Source organism: Phycodurus eques, chromosome 1, assembly GCF_024500275.1.
Source record: "Phycodurus eques isolate BA_2022a chromosome 1, UOR_Pequ_1.1, whole genome shotgun sequence".
In the NCBI taxonomy this organism is placed as follows: domain Eukaryota; kingdom Metazoa; phylum Chordata; class Actinopteri; order Syngnathiformes; family Syngnathidae; genus Phycodurus; species Phycodurus eques.
In genome coordinates this window covers 4,088,334-4,107,337 of record NC_084525.1, presented here as the reverse complement: position 1 = coordinate 4,107,337, position 19,004 = coordinate 4,088,334, and the positions used below count along the sequence as shown (strand labels likewise).

Sequence of the window (19,004 nt, the reverse complement as noted above, 5' to 3'; positions counted from 1 at the left end):
CGTCACCGCCTCGCCCCGTGCCCTGCGCGTGGGTCGTCTCCCTCCCCAAATGCCGCTGTAGGTTTTATGCAGGCGGCTTGCAGGTGGGGACTTGATCTGTCTGTAATCTTTGGGCCCAGCCTGGTAAGGCTTCAGTTTGCCACAAGTGGCTGCTGAGATAGAGGAACATATGACGTGCTAGTGAAGGGAACTTCACTTCCTGTAAAATTGTGCTCGGCAGAAAGATTTACGTGTAAAAGGTCAGACCAGCAAAACGACCTTTTCGAAGAGTGGGGAGGACAAACGTGGAGGATTTCTGAATAGTCGCATGAAGTCTGGGTGAGATGGCGTGGTAGGTGGGCTTCTGATTTCTGCGTTCCGAGAAAACCTTTCTTTGACTGTGCATTTCCTTGCACGTGTTCCCTTATCATCTACTACTCTCCCGAACTAGTGTCCTTCAGCACTCAGCTAGATATGTTGAACATAGAACAAAGTGAATTTGGTGTATTTACTCAACGAAATACAATTTTATGGCACGCCATTTATAAGTCATGTACTTGTACTTGTACTTGCTTAGTAACATAAAACTCTTTGGCTCACGTTTAAATAGCATATTTCTTCTCGTGATGCAAAGTATTCAACACAGTAGGACTGCCATTGTCATTAGCCCAAATCTGCTAGCTTAATGCTAACACACAACGACATGCTCACACTTGCGGAAATCAGCATCGCTATTTTTTCCCCCCTTATTAACCTTTATTTAGCCATCATTGATGTTAAATAAACAAAAACAAAAACAAAAAAACAACAACAACCAAAAAAACTTTTTAAAAAAAAAAATATATATATATTGTGTTTTCCCACTGTAATTTTTGCATACCAGAAGAACAACTACATGTTACAATTGAGGCAAAATTGTGCACTAATTGACACCCGTGTGCTAAGCTTCTAGGACTTCTATGAGTGAAGCACGAGACATGAACTAGTAGAATTTTATAATGTCACTGGTAGGACTAGTAACGCACAGTTTTGCCTCACTAATAAGACAATTCAGCTCACTAGTAGAACGACATTGTTGTACTTGTGATGTCTTTCACTACAGCAGTAATTCTCAGTGTGGTATGAGTACCACTGGTGGTACACGGGGTCCCTCTAGTGGTGCACAAAAGAATCACAGAATTAAATAACATGGAGTGGCTGAAACTTTTTTTGTTTTTGTTTTTTTCAAATCCAGTACAGTGCAATTTATTAAGTACAATTCTGTTGTATTACGCGGTGAAGTACAATACATTTGAATTTAACGATTTATAATTATTTGTGTTCAAACATTTATTCAGGTCTAATTTGTATTTAATTTTTATGCGCAAAACATTTTAATTTCATTATGGTGGTAAGTATTTTTATTTGTATTTATTTATTTATTTTCTGCACACTAGTAGGACAGAAAAATGGCTTTCTACATTTTATGCGTGATAATTAATTATGTGTGTGCGTGCGAAGGGAGTGTTTTTTTTGACACAGGTTATGGACGTCGTGCTTTGTCCCCGTGGGCTTCAAGTGTGCCCCGTGAGAGACTTTGATCGCAAAGTGGAGATCAGAGCAGAGAAACATGAGCAGCTACGACGACGCACGAACGTCACGTCATGCCGGATCCCCGCACGGGAGTGCGACGCGGCGCTGCTGAAGCAGACGCTCAAGAGCAGGCGACAAGTGGAGTTCATGAGGAGGAGGTCGCTGCCTCCGCCGCCCGCCGACCACCGCAGAAGAAGAAGCTCGTGGTTCTCGAGCGTCGCCGTCTGCTATTCTTCTGCTTTTTCTTCTCCGTGGAGCGCGTCGGAGCAGCTCGGCCCACGGCAAAGCGACGAGCCGGTGAGTTGTGCTCCCTTTTCAAAAGCACTCGCGCGCTGCACTTGAAGTCGAAGTAGGCATACCTGGGAGAGGATGAAAGACGCCGCTCGAATGCAGGAGTGCCGATTAAAACCCTTGTACTTATGTAATTGCAAAAAATAAATACCAAAAAAAAAAAGGACTTTCTCTGAAATGGAAAGTCAAAATGTTTTTGATTGATTTTTTTACTGTCAGTTATTTACAATACCCGTTTTGGTCATTTGGGACAATAAGGAAGGGGGGGGACGGGGGACGGGACTTCTTCACACAAAATAATTTCCCCTATTATTAACTTACGTAGTAAATAAAAGTTATCAAAATAAAAAGTTAATTGTTTTTTTTCTCAGTAAGAGCACTATATTTTTATACATTATAAATATTTGGTATGTTATTATTTATTATTATTATTATTTATTTTGTATTTATTATTCTTATCATTATATTACATATCTGCGATTGTCTGGCAACCAGTTCAGGGTGTACCCCGCCTCTCGCCCGAAGATAGCTGGGATAGGCTCCGGCACGCCCGCAAACCTCGTGAGGAGAAACGGTAACAAAAAAAAATAAAAAAATGGATGGATGAATGGATATATTGCATATTATACATTTTTATTAATATTACTATATTATTAATTTACAAAGCTATGCTAGGTTAAATTAGCTTTTTAGCTTCTTATTAACTGCCATTGCTATGAAAATTAATAATATAGTAATATAAATAAAATAATAATTTAATATGCAATATAATAAAAAATAATAAAATTAAGATTATAATATATAAAAATGTAGTGCTCTTACTGAGAAAAAAAGGTTTTGTTGTTTTATCATGAGACTGAGTGATGATCATATAGCATGTTGTTGCTTTAAAAACCAAGAGCTAGTGTTGGCTTTCATTTTAATGGCATTTATGTCATCAAAACAACAAACTTAAGTTACAAAAATGCTAAATTAGCTTATGATAACCACTGGAAAAAATACATCTCATGCATGAGAATTTTTGAATGCCAGAATCCTGTGGGTTTTGTTTTTGTTTTATTGTTTGTTTGTATTTTGGCACAGAAAAGTCACGCCACAAATCATTCCTCTAGCCGTCAGCATACACAATTATCTGAAAGAAGGCCATGGATGGGGAATATCTTGCTTTTCTGAATCTGTTGTGTGATTGTTGTTAGTGCTTCCTGGTTCACGGTCCTACATGTAGCTGTTTTTGGTTTCTCAACTGGTTGGGGAGTGCATCAACCCCCACTCTCTTTATAAATTCCCCCGGACAAGAGGTTATTAGAGGCGGAAAAACTTAACCTCCTCCAAGGGTCAAAAGGCGCTCAATCAATCAAGATCTCAACTTGTGTTGCCATCCACAAAGGTTGAAAAAAAGTACGCAGCCTGTTTTGACAAAGTCAAGAATAGAAAGTGCAGATTGTACAGAATGTGGCATTTACTTCATGACTTCCCACTACCGCTTGCGATGGGACAAGATGACAACGAGGCGCTCACGTCCTCCACTTGCGTTCCCAGGTTTTGATGAAGATGATGGTGCAGGACGAATTTGTCAAGGCGGAAAATGAAGTAGACACTGTCGACAATGATGGGTGGCTGAATGGTACTCCAGTATAATGTACTAAATACTAAAAGCATTTGCAGCACACTATTCAATCTGATCATTTTTCTTCATCTTTACCAAGCAGCGCACGCTTCCCACAAAAGGATGAGAGAAGCCAGTGTCCAGACAGAGTGAGTGACATTTCTTTGCAAGTCCACCTCTGAATGGCTCAAAAACAAAATGAAGGTTTTGGAGTGGCCAGCTTTAAAGTCTTTGTTGTGAAGAGGCTCCATTCTATACATTGAATTTGTTTCGTCCACACAAACAGGCTCACCCCACCCCACCCCTTCAAACGTTGCTAGCAATTCTGGCAGCAGAACTCACTTGAACTCAGCAGAACTCACTTGAACTCACTAAGGGGTGTAGTCACTTTTGTTGCCATCAGTTAAAAACAGTTAAAACATTAATGGCAGTATGTTGAGTTATTTTGAGGGGACAGTAACTGTAAGTGTGTAACACTACACTGTGTGCGCGTGTGTGTGTTAAATAACGCTAATTACTGCTAAATTAAGCAAATGTATTTGTCGGTTCACTTCTGCAGGCCAGGCCTTGTGACCATCGAAGAATCAGTGAGTTCGCAAACATTTTTTACAATTATTTTTACTGACATGAAAACCATGACACAAAGTCATACATCATAACTTCATTTGTATTTTCCAGGATATTCTACAATTACAGGACTACATGCAGGTGAATTTAGTTGTTGTCCCTCAATATTTTATTGTGAAGGTGTAAGCTTCGAGTTGTTTACATGATAGTGTTGTCACCATTCTGCTGATAAGTATGCTAAGTTTGTGAGTGCACACCATCTTATAACTGGAATGGAGCTGCATTTAGAATTAACCAATCATATTCAAACTCATGTTAAACGGGAGTCAACACACACCTTCCACCATTTAACGGGCCTCAGATTAACCCCAAATAAAGTTCAGCTCTTCTAGTATGCTTTTCTTTACTTTTATTTTCTTTCTAGCAGAAGTCTGAAGGTTTTGTGCATACACTAACTACTATTTGGAACTGTTCATAATTCCCTCCACCTTGACTAAGATCCCAGTTCCAGCTGACGAAAAACAGCCCCAAATCACGATGTTGCCACAAACATGCGTCACTATAGGTATGGTATTCTTTCGGTGATGAGCATTGTCGTGTTTGCGCCATACATTCCTTTTGGAATTATGGTTAAAAGAAAGTTCGACCTCGGTTTCATCGGACCATAACATACTTTTCCACGTGTTTGGGAAACTTTAGTGAGGAAAAGTGTTGAAATATTTATCGTGGTCTCATGTTTTGAGATCGCAAAAACCTGTCATTTGAACAAGGGTGTGTAGACTTTTTATATCCAATGTATTTCACGCTAGTAGGGCAGAGTCACGTCTTTAACCTTCCCTGACACCATTCCTCTATCAAGGAGGGCCTGTGGAGGGAGGAGGCCATCATGAAGAAAGTGGCAGCGCTGCAGGAGTTGTTTGTACAGCTGCAGAACGCCTTGAACACAATATGGAACGTAAGTGCGACCATTCCGAGTCGGGAAAGCCTGTTTTAAGACTGGAGATGCCTCATCTCAGTCATGGAAGCGGCAGAGGAATGGCAGCTGTCACCTCAGGAAGGCCGATCAGCTCTGCGGTTTCCTGCCGCCGCTCTTGCCTCTGAAGATGAGCGCAAGTTGTTAGTCTTACACAGGAAGGGGCGCGTTACGGATGGCTTTTTAAAATGAAAACATGGTGGTGCAATGTCGATCAACAGAATCAGATTCTGTGTGTACTCTTGTTTTACATATGAAGGTCAGCTTGTTAAGGATGGACAGCATAGTGGAAGAGTACTATTGCTGTATTTTTGTTAAAATATTACACTACAAACAAGTGCTGTATTTTGGTTTTACACATTCCAAGGTTGTTTAAAAGCAACGTACAGTTTAAAAAAATCTTTTTTGCATCCCTCACATTTTAGGAGTGCTGGGAGTGCTTCAGTAGCCCCCAAAAGGGGCTAGAAACACCCATGACAGACGGTTTTGATTTGTTCCACTTTAAAAAGAATTTTTGTCAAGAATTGTCTTTCTTTGCACGTGAAAAAAAATCTTTTCAAAATACAAGCATGACAGCGAGTCATTTCCTTTGTAAACCCGCAGGCTCGCTGCACTGAGGATGCGCTGAGAAACAAGATCAAGGTTCTGGAGACACAGCTGCAAGCTGGCCTGCAGGTAAAAAACAACCAAACAAACAAAAAACAGCATATTGATTCTTTGGTGGAAGTAAAAACACACATACAGCGGTACCTCAAAGTTGACCACAATCTATTCTGTGAGGCTGGTCAAGCTTTATTTTTTTCAACTTTCAAAACAAAATTTCCAAGCCCAGACTCTTAGCATCATCAAACCTTTATTACGTACAGGCAATAATTTAGGGAACATTTTAACAATATTAATTGTCACACAAGTATAAGCAAAAAAAAAACAACAACAAAAAAACAGCCAAATATTAATCTATGCAAAACAATAAAGGGGGTTTCTATTCAAATATTTTTGTGGCCACAGGTGTCCCAGGTCCTTATCTCTTCCAAAATAAAACATGCCTTTGTTGATGTAGCATTAAATGATAGTTACACTTTATACTTCCCACACCACACAAGATTTTTTTCCCCCCCAAAAAATATTTTTCCAGGCTGCTACACATTTTAGAAATAATGTTTTCTTCATATAATGCCATGACGTGTCCCACCACAATATTTTTGAGAATGAGTGTCTTCGATAGCCCATTGACTCAGTGAATAGGCAGACTTTTGCGAGTAATTTGTGTTCTTCAAACATCCACTAATCAGCAGGTTTGATATAATGCTGCCACTTTGAATAGTGTCTAAGACATACAACCCCAATTCCAATTAAGTTGGGACATTGTGTTAGACATAAATAAAAACAGAATACAATGATTTGCAAATCATGTTCGACCTATATTTAATTGAATACACTACAAAGACAAGATATTAAATGTTCAAACTGATAAACTTGATTGTTTTTAGCAAATAATCATTAACTTAGAATTTTATGGCTGCAACACGTTCCAAAAAAGCTGGGACAGGTGGCAAAAAAGACTGAAAAAGTTGAGGAATGCTCATCAAACACCTTTTTGGAACATCCCACAGGTGAACAGGCTCATTGGGAACAGGTGGGTGCCATGGTTGGGTAGAAAAGGAGCTTCCCTCAATCGCTCAGTCATTCGCAAGCAAAGATGGGGCGAGGTTCACCACTTTGTGAACAAGTGCGTGAGAAAATAGTTGAACAGTTTAAGGACAATGTTCCTCAACGTACAATTGCAAGGAATTTAGGGATTTCATCATCTACGGTCCATGATATCATTAAAAGGTTCAGAGAATCTGAAGAAATCACTGGATGTAAGCAGCAAGGCCTAAAACCAACATTGAATGCCCATGACCTTCGATCCCTCAGGCGGCACTGCATCACAAACCGACATCAATGTGTAAAGGATATCATCACATGGGCTCAGGAACACTTCAGAAAACCAATGTCAGTAAATGCAGTTTGGCGCTACATCCGTAAGTGCAACTTGAAACTGTACTATGCAAAGCAAAAGCCATTTATCAACAACACCCAGAAACGCCGCCGGCTTCTCTGGGCCCGAGCTTATCTAAGATGGACTGACGCAAAGTGGAAAAGTGTTCTGTGGTCCGACGAGTCCACATTTCAAATTGTTTTTGGAAATTGTGGATGTCGTGTCCTGTGGGCCAAAGAGGAAAAACACATCTGGACTGTTATGGATGCAACGGTCAAAAGCCAGCATCTGTGATGGTATGGGGCTGTGTTAGTGCCTATGGCATGGGTAACTTACACATCTGTGAAGGCACCATTAATGCTGAAAGGTACATACAGGTTTTGGAGAAACATATGCTGCCATCCAAGCAACGTCTTTTTCATGGACGCCCCTGCTTATTTCCGCAAGACAATGCCAAAACACATTCTGCACGTGTTACAACAGCGTGGCTTTGTAGTAAAAGAGTCCGGGTACTAGACTGGCTTCCCTGCAGTACGGACCTGTATCCCATTGAAAATGTGCAGCGCATTATGAAGCGTAAAATACAACAACGGAGATCCCTGACTGTTGAACAGCTGAAGGTGTACATCTAGCAAGAGTGGGAAAGAATTCCACCGACAAAGCTTCAACAATTAGTGTCCTCAGTTCCCAAACGTTTATTGAATGTTGTTAAAAGAAAAGTGGTAAACATGACCCTGTCCCAGCTTTTTGGGAACGTGTTGCAGCCATAAAATTCTAAGTTAATGATCATTTGCTAAGAACAATCAAGTTTATCAGTTTGGACATTAAATATCTTGTCTTTGTCGTGTATTCAATTAAATATACGTCGAACGTGATTTGCAAATTATTGTATTCTGTTTTTATTTATGTTTAACACAACGTCCAAACTTCATTGGAATTGGGCTTGTACTTGGTGAGCAATAGATTGTCCCTGATAAAGCTGTCAATCTGTGACACTGAAATGAATTTTGCTGCACACAATACAGTTATCATGTAAACCAGAAACGGTTTTAAAAAAAATCGATTTTGAACATGCATAGATTAAATGATCTTTATTCACATTGCAGTGCAATTTGATTCATTGTCAACTCGGTGACAGGCCCAGTGTAGTGTTACTTAAACTATAAATATTGTTTATGGTAGCAGATTAAAGTTTTAAAAGATACATCTTTTTTTTATCATGAGACTCAGTGATGATATCAAATATTCAGCAAAGGTTTGTGCCTTTTATTTAAAAAATATCACACCATGACAGTGACTTTATGACATATACATTGAATATTTTTAAATTTATTTTGGTTAATTAGATACTTTATGACAGTTTTCAGTTTTGTGCTCGAAAGTCCTATCCAGCTACAATAGAAACAACAACAGAAAGTAGAAGCGTCGCTTTGCGCGCCACTGGCTCGTGTTTCACCCTCGAAGATTTGACGACGCATGCGTATCTTTACAGATGTTTCCCAAGGAGGCGTCGGGGAAACTGGTGCTCCAAATGAAGAAGCAGAGAGTGACGGTTGAAGAGAAGACTCAGAGGGACATCCAGGAGAAAAACGAGGACCTCAGCAAAACCGTCGCACTGAAGGTCAAACATCAGCTAGTCAAGTCAATTTACTAACAAGGAACACGTTTACATGCAATATTAATGATAACACGAATACCACAGTTACATTTGGTTAGTTCAAGACAAAAATCTGAAATTGAGCCAACATGAATCTGCATTTTTTTCACAACATACTAGGATTGTGCGAAACCGGTTATCCATCCATTTGCTTTACCGCTTCTCCTCACGAGGGTGGCGGGCTGCTGTAGCCTATCCCAGCTATCTTCGGGCGAGAGGCGGGGTACACCCTGCACCGGTCGCCAGCCAATCGCAGGGCACATCGAAACAAACAACCATTCGCACTCACATTTACACCTACGGGCAATTTAGAGTCTTCAATCAACCTACCACGCTTGTTTTTGGGATGTGGGAGGAAATAAATTCTTAAACAGGTGTCAAGCATTTGGAGATAACCTTGATATCCATCTTAAGATCCATGTAATAGTACGCCCTGTGTCTGACTTTGACTAGGGTGCACGAGTTGAACCACTGTCTTACTCGTACTGTTTTTTCCCCAATACTGCTTTCCATTACTGTATGACATTTTTGTACACTAGTAGGACAACTTTAGCCTACGCGTGTGACACCTACATGTCACTGGTGAGGCAGAACTGTGCCCTTGTTGACTTCTGCACGCTACTAGGGCTACAAGTGAAGCACCAGATGTTTACTAGTAGAATTCGAATAATGTTGAAAGATGAAAGTTATAGTGCACAGTTTTGTAGTGGGGGGAAAAAAAAAACATTATTAGTAAGAAAGTCATTCTACTAGCGCACTGAATTATCTTACGAGGGAGGACAAAGAGCGTACTAGTACATGGACTTTAAGACGGATCTCGAGGTTATTGAATAAATGCTCAAACGTTTTTTCCACACGTGCCAAACTATGTGCCACCAGGAAGCGCTGCTTACTGCAAAAGCGGACGTCCTGAGGCTGCAGAGCCTTTACGAGGAGCTGATGCTCACAAGTCAAAAACTCCGGCAGGAGCTGGACGCCAGCGGCGAACGGGCGCGAGAGCAAGAAAGCCACATCGAGGTCGGTACACGGACGCCCTTGTAATGTACTGTACGAGGGGGCCGACATTTCAACTGGAGGCGGGTGTGAAAATGGTGCGCGCAGCTGTCCAGCATCAAAGAAGCGACGCTGACCGAGGAGCTAGTGTCGTTGAGACGAGAGAAGAACAAGCTGCAGTTTAACCTGAGCCTGCAGGAGGAATATTACCAATTCGTGCAGGACCGAACGCAGAACTTCAGCGGTAAGCCTTTAATCTTCTCTGAGGGAAACTTGACATGGACCACGGAGAATTCACGTCAAAACATGTCCGACAGATGACACCGTGGAGAGACGGGACGTGAGCGTTCAGAGTACGCCCGAGGAAGAAGACGCATCGCCGAAAGGGGACTGCGACGTGGAGGAGAAGCTTCTTCACGCCCGGGAGGTGCTCCGCTCCAAGGAGAAGGAGGTGACTGGGACAAGAGCACAGTCTCTCCAAGATTTAAAATGCGAGCGCTGGATGGTGGCAGTGAGCTGAACTCGGCTCACAACAAGCAGCAGTTTGCTCACAACGGCTCTCACGCGTGCGTTGCCAATGTCACGTGACCAAACCCGCAAACCATGATGGCTTGAACTCAAAACTTGCATCATTTCGTTCAAACCATCATGTATTCAACGCGTAGTTCTGCTTGTAGTTATCGCAGCATACGCGCCGCGGCCGGAAGAAGTTCGAGCGGAAACTCTCAAAATATTCACGGGCTCAATGGATGTCAAAATTGTGCAGCTGCTATCAAAGAAGCGTTTTTATGTTCCAATGTAACTTGACCCGTTAAGATGTGTTTGTTTGAGCTAGCTCATGATTTCAGTAAGTATGGCCTCCGAATGCTTCGAATTGAATGACTAAATGTCATTCCAACTCTGTTCTAACATTTGATACCTTAAAAAGGATGCTGACTTTCATGTGCGTTGACTATTTAGGAAAATCTGAGAAAAATATGATTTGCATGATCATTTGGAACGCAGTGTATAAGTGACCTTCGAATAGTCTGGCATGTGCCTGCCTCTCACCCCAAGTTCAGCTCAACTGCCATCCTGATGCGGATAATCGGTACAGGAAATGGACGGATAGATGGGAATTTGGGATGGATTGGAATCTCCTTTCAAGCCTGTCTGTGTGCTTGTGAGAGTTTTCTCCCAGCGCTTCCTCCTCCTTCCAAGACTAAATTGCCCGTCCGTGTGAATGATTGCACAGTGCGAAGCCCTGCGGACTGAGCTGCAAACCTTGGCGCAAGAGGTTCAGGCCGGCCAGGCTCGACTGGCGCAGTGCAGGGAAGAGCTCGGGAAAGTCGGCCGCCACCGCAGCGAACCGGTAAGCGGTGCACGTGTGTACAGTTTCGGCTTCTTTAATGCTTACATAGTGGTGGCTCAAAAAACGCTCTTTAAGCACTCCTTTAATTGTGATGACAAATGAAACATTAACCGTCACACAAGTGTGACAACGAAATTAATCACCAGCATAAAACATGGAAGCGCTAACCTTTTGCTCACACGTGACAAGGATGTGGTAGAAGCTAACGTAGTGAAATCCCACTTTCCAAAAACATGCATGTTCGGTTCATGAATGCCTGAAAATAAACAAAGGAAGCGCGATGAGCACAGCTGAAGCCTTTCTTGCGTCCTTGCGCAGATGTGGCGTGTCAGCAGGTTCCTTCTCCTCCTCCTGCTGCTGCTGCTGCTGCTGCTGGCTGTGGCCGGAGTTGCCGTCTTGCAGCCGTGGCATCCGCTTTTCGGAGAGAAACTAGAAGACTTCTACTTCTCCATAAGGAGACGGATAGAAAATTATTTCATGCAAATGACCTCTGCCCAACACTCAGGCTGTTTTAGGCCAATTTGACCGCAGCACATTTGGAGGATAGCCATCCTTCGGTTTTAGAGTTAGTTGTTGATATTTTCTTGGAATCCAAAAGTGTGTGAAAATAATATATGCTTACAATAAAAATGTCATGGTTGATTTATTCTTTTTTTTTTTTTTACAGATTATTGTCAGCACTCCTTTTGTTATTAAATTAAAAATTGTAAATGGAAGGTCAATGCCCTGTCCCCAAATTTTTCACTAACGTATTGTAGCCCGATAAATAAAGAAGTGACTGTATGATATATTATTTTAGATTTTAATTGATTTATAGTACCTGTATTGAATATAATACTGTACTACTAATAGTAATAATGGCAATAATATATTTATAATGAATGTAATAATTGAATTCCATTTATAGCACTGATACTTTTTATTTGCATTACTTATACTTATAACACTACTACTAATATAAACAATAATAAATATATTATGTATTATTTTTACTAATTGAATTCAATTTATTTATAGCATTATTATTATATGAATATTATTATCTAATGGGCTGACTTGAATTCAGCTTTGTCAGACCTTCCCCAACTTTTCGTCGTGAATTTTAAAAAGGATATTTTGACATATTTTATAAATTTGAAAATGTAGGTTTATTTGTATCACTTTTGTACTTTATAAATTAATAATACTAACTAATGACACTATTACTACTACTATTCCCACTAATAATAATAATCATGATAATTAGTTTTTTACAAAAATGTGTATTACTTCCGTATAATTATTTTGCAAGTTCACCACTGTTTCTGTCAGCACTAAAATATTCCAGGTGAGACAAACACTTTAGAAATTGCTCTCGTCAAGTGTGGACAGCAACACCCATGAAACACACAATTGTCTTTTGTCCAATTGCACTCAAACCAATTATTATTATTATTATTATTATTATTTTTTTTTTTTTTTTTAAAGAAACAACACACTCAACGCTGATTTGTGTGAGTGGTCATGTGGTCATTGTTGATTGTATTGAGTGCTTTTAGCAGTTCCAGATAAAGCTCTATTATCATACGGCACTGACACAGCACATCGGCCATACAAACGTGAAGTTGACCCGCACGTTCCCCGTCATGCGGCACACGGGTCCCGGCATTGCTGGACGTTGCTCCAAGTGGAGGTAAGAGGAGGTGACGGGCCTGCGGGAAGCGGATCGCGCTCAGTTTTCTTTCATTGGCAGGGCGGTAATGGTTCACACGGTGAGGACTGCGAGTCTGCTGTGCGCGGTGGGGCTGTGTGCGTTGAACGCGGCTTTTTCCATGAAGATCTGCGCTTTTAACATTCAGAGCTTTGGAGAATCCAAGGCGAGCAACAAGAAAGTTATGGGGATTCTACTGAAGGTACACGTTATCAGCGCAATGTCATCACAAAACTGGACAGTTGATTTTGGTCTGACTTTCCTTTGCAAGATTCTTTCCCGATGCGACTTGTGTCTCATTCAGGAGGTCCGCGACTCTAAAGGACGAGCAATACAAGCCTTGGTGAAAGATCTTAACAGGTTTGCCAAACCGAAAGGAAAACAGACTTTGTAATTGCGTGGGAGCAAATCGTTGAGTCTCCGGAGTGCCTGCCAACCCACCAAGTGTGACGTTAAACAACCAAGCGAATATTTTCCTAGCAGAAAATGCATCTGCGAGCGAGCATTTACATCCCTTACATAATAACCGCCTCCACACCGAGTTTTTCCTCTCACGACTTGGCACCGAGGCTAGGCAAAGATCCGCCAATGTCAAGCCACTGGCCATGATCCAAACCATTGTTATGGCAAAGCCAAAAGGTAAGCAGAGCTGCACTGAGTTCAACAGGGTTAGCTTCTGGTCAGTGGCACATACTCGATTTCTGCCACCGTTATTCACATTGGTTTCCGACACTCACTCTTGTCTCCGCTCCGGGCTCCAATTCCACGCTTGCCTCGTTCGCCCCTTTCCTGGTTACGCGCTAGAGGTGGCAGGGAGCGCAGTCACCCATTTTTATGAGGATCAGGACCGCCCCCTCAAAACAGGCTAAGTTCCGAGAGGCTTTTAAAAAACAATTGGAATTGTACTGTAATTCTTGTTTTTTTGTTATAAAAGCACGTTATTAAAACAAGTGGGAACTGTTACAAATTGTGAAAAAAAACAAAATCCTAATGTCTCCTTTTAAACACATTTCAGGCAGAATTAGACTGTTGAACTTTTCCACAGGTTTGACAAATCCAACACGTATTCCTACATAGAAAGTGAGAGGCTTGGAAGGAAAACCTACAAGGAACAGTATGTCTACGTTTACAGGTAAAAACAGTCGACAAACGGTCTGGGTGAAGTCATCCTGAAGTCGGCGTTTGATCCCGCTCATCATCTCCATAGAAACAACGTGCTGAAGGTGAAGGAGCAGTATCAATATCCGAAACCCGAGGTGCAGGGGACCAATGACACAGATGTCTTCTCCAGAGAACCGTTCATCGTTCGCTTTCACTCCCCTACCACACGTAAGCTAAAGACACGACGCTCTCGTAAAAAGAACAACATCAACGTTCCGGTTCGCCCTTGAGAATGTCTGACAAGAAGACCCAAAAATATATATATATTTGAAAATAAAGTTCTGCCTTGAGATAAGAGCGACCCGGCATGATGCGAGTCGTCATTCGCATTGGTTGTTTTTTTTTTTTTTTTTTGATTTGACTTGCGAGCCAAAATTTGAGATACAAGTTCTGTATGGTGGAAGCGAACGCAACAAGCAGCAGTTTTGACAGATCGTAAAACCGAAAGAGGCTTCAAGCTGTTAATTGCCGCGCTGTCAAACTAAATACAAAACTAAGAAAATTACACTTTGCATATTTAAAACAACCAAACAACTTTACCTTAGGAATGCCCCCGGCTATCTTAAAGCTTACACGTAATGGAAAACGCCATAGATGGGCTAACAATTTGCATCGCTCGCTGTGGTGTTATAACCATTTAAGCAACAGATATTTGAACACATTAGTGAAAGTGTTTTTCGTTTATCTTTATGACTGTATTATACTGCCCCCTGGTGCCCAGATGACACACCAGCAGGAGCCACAATGAATTGCTCATGATGCATAAACTGTTCATTTCTTCATGTTTTGTTTTGTTTTGTTTTTTGGGTGGGGCTGGGGGCGCTCTCTTTCTCCACTATGATGGGCCAAGGAAGTGGAATGAGGATGTGGAGGTGCACTGGAAAAAAAAGCTGACAGTCAGACACAGAGTAATGCAATAACATATGTCGAACATTGTATTATGCGGCAGGTTTTATATCACATTAGCACTATCGAATCTTTTCAGAATTGATTCTCCTCTTGATTATTGATCAAATAGTCCTTTTTTTCCTTGTTTCTTTTTGGGTGTAAAAAAAAATCAATCAATCAATCAATCAACAATAATCAAAATGATATTTCAGGATCACAAATATCATTTGGGGATGTGAGTACTAACCATCAGCAAATTCGGTAGTTACCGATGCTGTTAACTCGGGGACGTTATGGGGGGGAAAAAAAAAAAACATATATTGAGTGCTGACTTTCATGATTAAATACATTTGTTTAGCATTGTACATATAACTGACGGTTTAAAACAATGACCTTCATTTGTTACAACACCGATGAAATGTGTTCCGAATATACTCAATAACCGACACCGACCCGCTAGTTGAGAATCCTCATCACGTGACAGCGCTTGTATTGTTTTGTTTTGTTTTGTTTTGAGTGATGAAGGATCTCATCCTCATTGGCCAGCACACCAGCCCCAAAAGTGCCATGAAGGAGATGGACGAGCTGTATATTGTGTTCAGGGAGATCTGCAGGAAGTGGAAGACAGAGGTGCTCTTTTGGAAAATTCCTAACCCGACACGGTACACGACCTCCTGTTTGGTGTCTCTCCGCCATACGCTCGATGAAGAAACGGGGACTTGTGTCGTGTGCAACCAGAACGTGATGATCTTGGGCGACCTGAACGCCGCCTGCGGCTACGTCACCGTCAAGGGTTGGCGAGCCGTTCGCCTGAGAAGCGACCGGAAATTTCGGTGGCTGATCGGAGACGAGCAGGACACGACCGTCCGGGAGAAGACGCGCTGCGCGTACGACAGGTCGGAATCAGCGGCGTTAAGTTACCGAAGCATCCAGTTATGATGACTTCATTTAGAAGGAAAAAAAAAAAAAAAAGTAATGTTTTGTTTTATATGTTGAAAAATTCCATGGCCTCTGGCCTTCCTGCATGGAATTTTTTTTTTTTTTTTTTTTTTTTTTTTTCCCCCCCCATTACTATTTGAATCCCAATTTCAGGATCATCGTCCACGGACGTGAGATTATTGCCACCGTAGTGCCCGGCTCTGCTCAGCCGTTCAACTTTAAAGAGACTTTCCATCTGACAGAAGATGAGGTAAACATCGTTTCGAAAATATTTCATGGCAACAACTTTATGCAGATCCTTCTACGTCATTTGCGGTGAACGGGGCATTCACTAAATATAAGGGAAAAAAATAAACTATCGAAGAATATATCAAGCTGTTAAGAGGAGCCGACAGGCCTAGTCCTATTTATTTTCCAACAAAATCATCTCCGAGAAATTCAAGCAAAAACTCTCCAAAAGGTCACAAGTTTAATGGATGTCAGAATTGTAAAGATGCTATCAAGTAAAGGGTTCGATATCAAAATATAACTTTTTATGATTTTTTTATGAGTTTGTTGAAACAGCATTGGCTTACGGTAAATATGACCACTGCTGCAAATTCAATAAATGACCATTTTCAGTTCTTAAAACCTATGTTCTGCGTCATCATTTGGAACAGTGCATTTGAAATCTTTTGATTTCCCCCCCCCCAAAAAATATATATACTGTTATCATTGGGAGGTATGTTCAAAAACGTTTGAATTACATTCTGCCTGTTGATGACTTGGAAATGATGCCAACTGTCATTTGTATCAACTATTTCGGAAAATCAGAGAAGAATAACATTTACATGATCATTTGGAACACAGTGTATAGCTTCACAAAACAGTGAAATAATGCATGATTTAAATTGTTTTTATATCATTTGGATGCTTTTTGCTTGCAGCTATCAAACACTCAAAATGATTTTGAATTGAGAAATTTGACATTGACCTTCATAATAGTGCAGTATTTTGACTACGTGTTTCGTGAATCTGTATACAAGTTTCCCTTTTTTAAACTATTGAAATCAATGAACTTTTCTACATTCTAATTTCTTGTCCATGAGGTTTCAGCAGTTCTTTGTGCTTCAACTTTAGGCCCTGGCGGTGAGCGACCATTTCCCCGTCGAGGTCGACCTGAAGCCAAACCACCGTTATCTCCTGCGAAGTGAGCTGTAGACCGAGAGGCTAGTTCCAATCAGCTGTACTTTTATTTTTATTTTATTTTTTTAGCTTTTTAAGGGATTAAAAAAATAAAATTAGAATGTGCCGTTTTATTGACCGTATATTATTGCTTTTGCTCGTCCGCCAATTAAACATGAGTGGTTGCTCACGCACCACCAAGCAGGTATCATAACACTTCTTTTCTCCATTCCTGCGGCACAACACTGAAATGAAAATATTGCAAAACTTGAAGTGTCTTTGATCATGTATTGATCCTCTCCACTTCCAAATGCAGGCTACGTAAAATGTATTCATTATACAGTGGAACCCCTGAATGCGAATACCCTGAATGTCGTATTATTTAGAATTGGTACCAAATGTCTATCATCTATCTATCTATCTATCTATGAAGTAATGACGTATTTTATGGTGTACCGTTTATGGCTGAGCTGAACAAAATAAATTATGTTGTTTTTTTGTTTGTTTTTAACAATTACATTATAAAATCAAAGGTTCATTTTTCAAAAATGTTAGTGCTCGCCGATTCTGGAATGGTCTGCATATGCTATAAAAAAAATATAATGAGGAAGTATCGCTCGGTTGTCCCAGAAGTACCCGTTAAAGGCCATGCAAATACATTTTTGTGAGCGGCAGAAGGGAGAGCGCTGTCACTATGCACGTGAGTAATACCGCCAGCCGCTTGGCGGCGCTGTATTAAGAGACGACCGCTAAAAAAAAAAAAAAAGGCGGGTGGAGGACGGAAGTAAACACTCTGAGCGTGCGATTGTTTTGCTCATCAAGGCGAAAGTGAGGGGCGGATTACACGCCGTTCGCCAGGAAAGCACATTGACGACGAGCAGCGCAGCAAAAGGAGCGACCACGGGTTTTGTGAGGGCTGCCCAGTTTATTTCTTTTTAGCAACCGAGACTACCCACACTTAGTACAAGTCGGATATTAACAACACGTGAAACAGTCATCTAGACAAAAGCAATATGTACACGCTGAGCGCCAAGTCTGCGGACGAGATCAGCGACCTGCTCGATGAATACGGGATAAAACATGGTCCTGTCCTCGGTGAGCAGCGAAATCTCTCGCTAACTCCACGCGGCTACTTGTGCGGCATTACGTTGATGTTATTATTGCTTATTACACACCTCTGTTGAACTCAAGACTCCACCCGAAATCTATACGAGAAGAAAATAAGAGAAGCGATGGCCAAGGGGAAAAGAGCGTCACCGACAAAACCGGACAAAACCTACTACAGAGAAGAGGGTAATGTGCTTTTAATACTCATTTTGAGCCTTGGATTTCTGTCATGTGTCGGATTTTGCACCAGGGGTGGGCTAAATTTGAAGCAGAATGACGGAGTTGTCGCGCCCACCCCCTAAAACTGCATATCCCACAATGCAGCGCTGACATGACCCACGTCATCCACTACGAAACAGTGCAATTGATAGTTTTACGGATACTGGGTCCACACTTTTAACCTTTGTTTTCTGCCATGAAAGTACACCTGCCTATTTCCATCACAACTATGGAGCAGCTTTACAGAGAGGCTGAGTAGAAGTTTGGAGGAGTTAATGTGTTCAGCTGCAGAGTAATCCAGATTAGCAAATGACAGGCTTTGGTTTGGCACAGTCTTGACAAGGAACATACCACCTGATTTAATTTACACCCACACCGGAGGTAGGGGTGGGTGATTTTATTTGGGTTGAGTTACCTAGGTGATTATTCTGTTTTTTTTTTTTTTTTTTTTTAAACTGGCTTCTGTTAAAAAAAAATGTTTACCAACTCGTTTCGTATCAGGAGAAAAAAAAATTGGATTAAAAGAATTTTGTGTGTGTGTGTGTGCCTGGGGTATTTTAAGGCCGCATTGCCCAGCCCTACCCACACAGACCACCTGCATGTAGTCTCCCCACTTTGTAGCACAACTATACTACACTACTTCCATCATCTCGGGTACTGGAATGCACGAGGAAATTCCCAAGATGCCCAGCAGGATGCTTTGTGGTCATCTGTAAACGACACAGCTGCCTTGATATTTCACAAACTTTTTTTTTTTTTCTCCTCACACTATTTCAGAGGAAGTGACCTATGTCTACAGTACACCTGTAAGTAAGACATACATATTTTATATCACTGCACAATACTTTCATGCTACTTTACTTTTT

General features: G+C 41.2%; 2 protein-coding genes across 8 annotated transcripts; both read left to right on the top strand.

The window, feature by feature from the left end:
• The first annotated feature begins 19 nt into the window (after positions 1-19).
• On the top strand, positions 20-11,605 carry LOC133400396 (TRAF3-interacting JNK-activating modulator). Of its 5 annotated transcripts, none has more exons than XM_061673034.1 (14): positions 22-331; positions 1,480-1,848; positions 3,382-3,466; positions 3,549-3,597; positions 4,008-4,035; positions 4,127-4,156; positions 4,875-4,970; positions 5,592-5,663; positions 8,462-8,590; positions 9,506-9,643; positions 9,728-9,863; positions 9,937-10,070; positions 10,854-10,970; positions 11,289-11,605. In XM_061673034.1, the coding sequence occupies exons 2-14, from the start codon at positions 1,504-1,506 to the stop codon at positions 11,493-11,495; spliced, it is 1,566 nt and encodes a 521-aa protein (XP_061529018.1). In that variant the 5' UTR covers positions 22-331; positions 1,480-1,503; the 3' UTR covers positions 11,496-11,605. The 5 variants fall into 5 exon arrangements, with proteins under 5 accessions (XP_061529037.1, XP_061529018.1, XP_061529027.1 ...); XM_061673043.1 differs by having other exon boundaries at positions 22-335; XM_061673016.1 differs by having other exon boundaries at positions 22-1,848.
• Positions 11,606-12,386: 781 nt separating this feature from the next.
• Positions 12,387-17,451, top strand: dnase1l1l (deoxyribonuclease I-like 1-like). Of its 3 annotated transcripts, none has more exons than XM_061673075.1 (8): positions 12,387-12,642; positions 12,703-12,862; positions 12,965-13,020; positions 13,706-13,792; positions 13,868-13,989; positions 15,227-15,605; positions 15,802-15,898; positions 16,768-17,451. In XM_061673075.1, the coding sequence occupies exons 1-8, from the start codon at positions 12,596-12,598 to the stop codon at positions 16,846-16,848; spliced, it is 1,029 nt and encodes a 342-aa protein (XP_061529059.1). In that variant the 5' UTR covers positions 12,387-12,595; the 3' UTR covers positions 16,849-17,451. The 3 variants fall into 3 exon arrangements, with proteins under 3 accessions (XP_061529059.1, XP_061529069.1, XP_061529050.1); XM_061673085.1 differs by having other exon boundaries at positions 12,703-13,020; positions 15,227-15,339; positions 15,448-15,605; XM_061673066.1 differs by having other exon boundaries at positions 12,703-13,020.
• Positions 17,452-19,004: the final 1,553 nt, after the last annotated feature.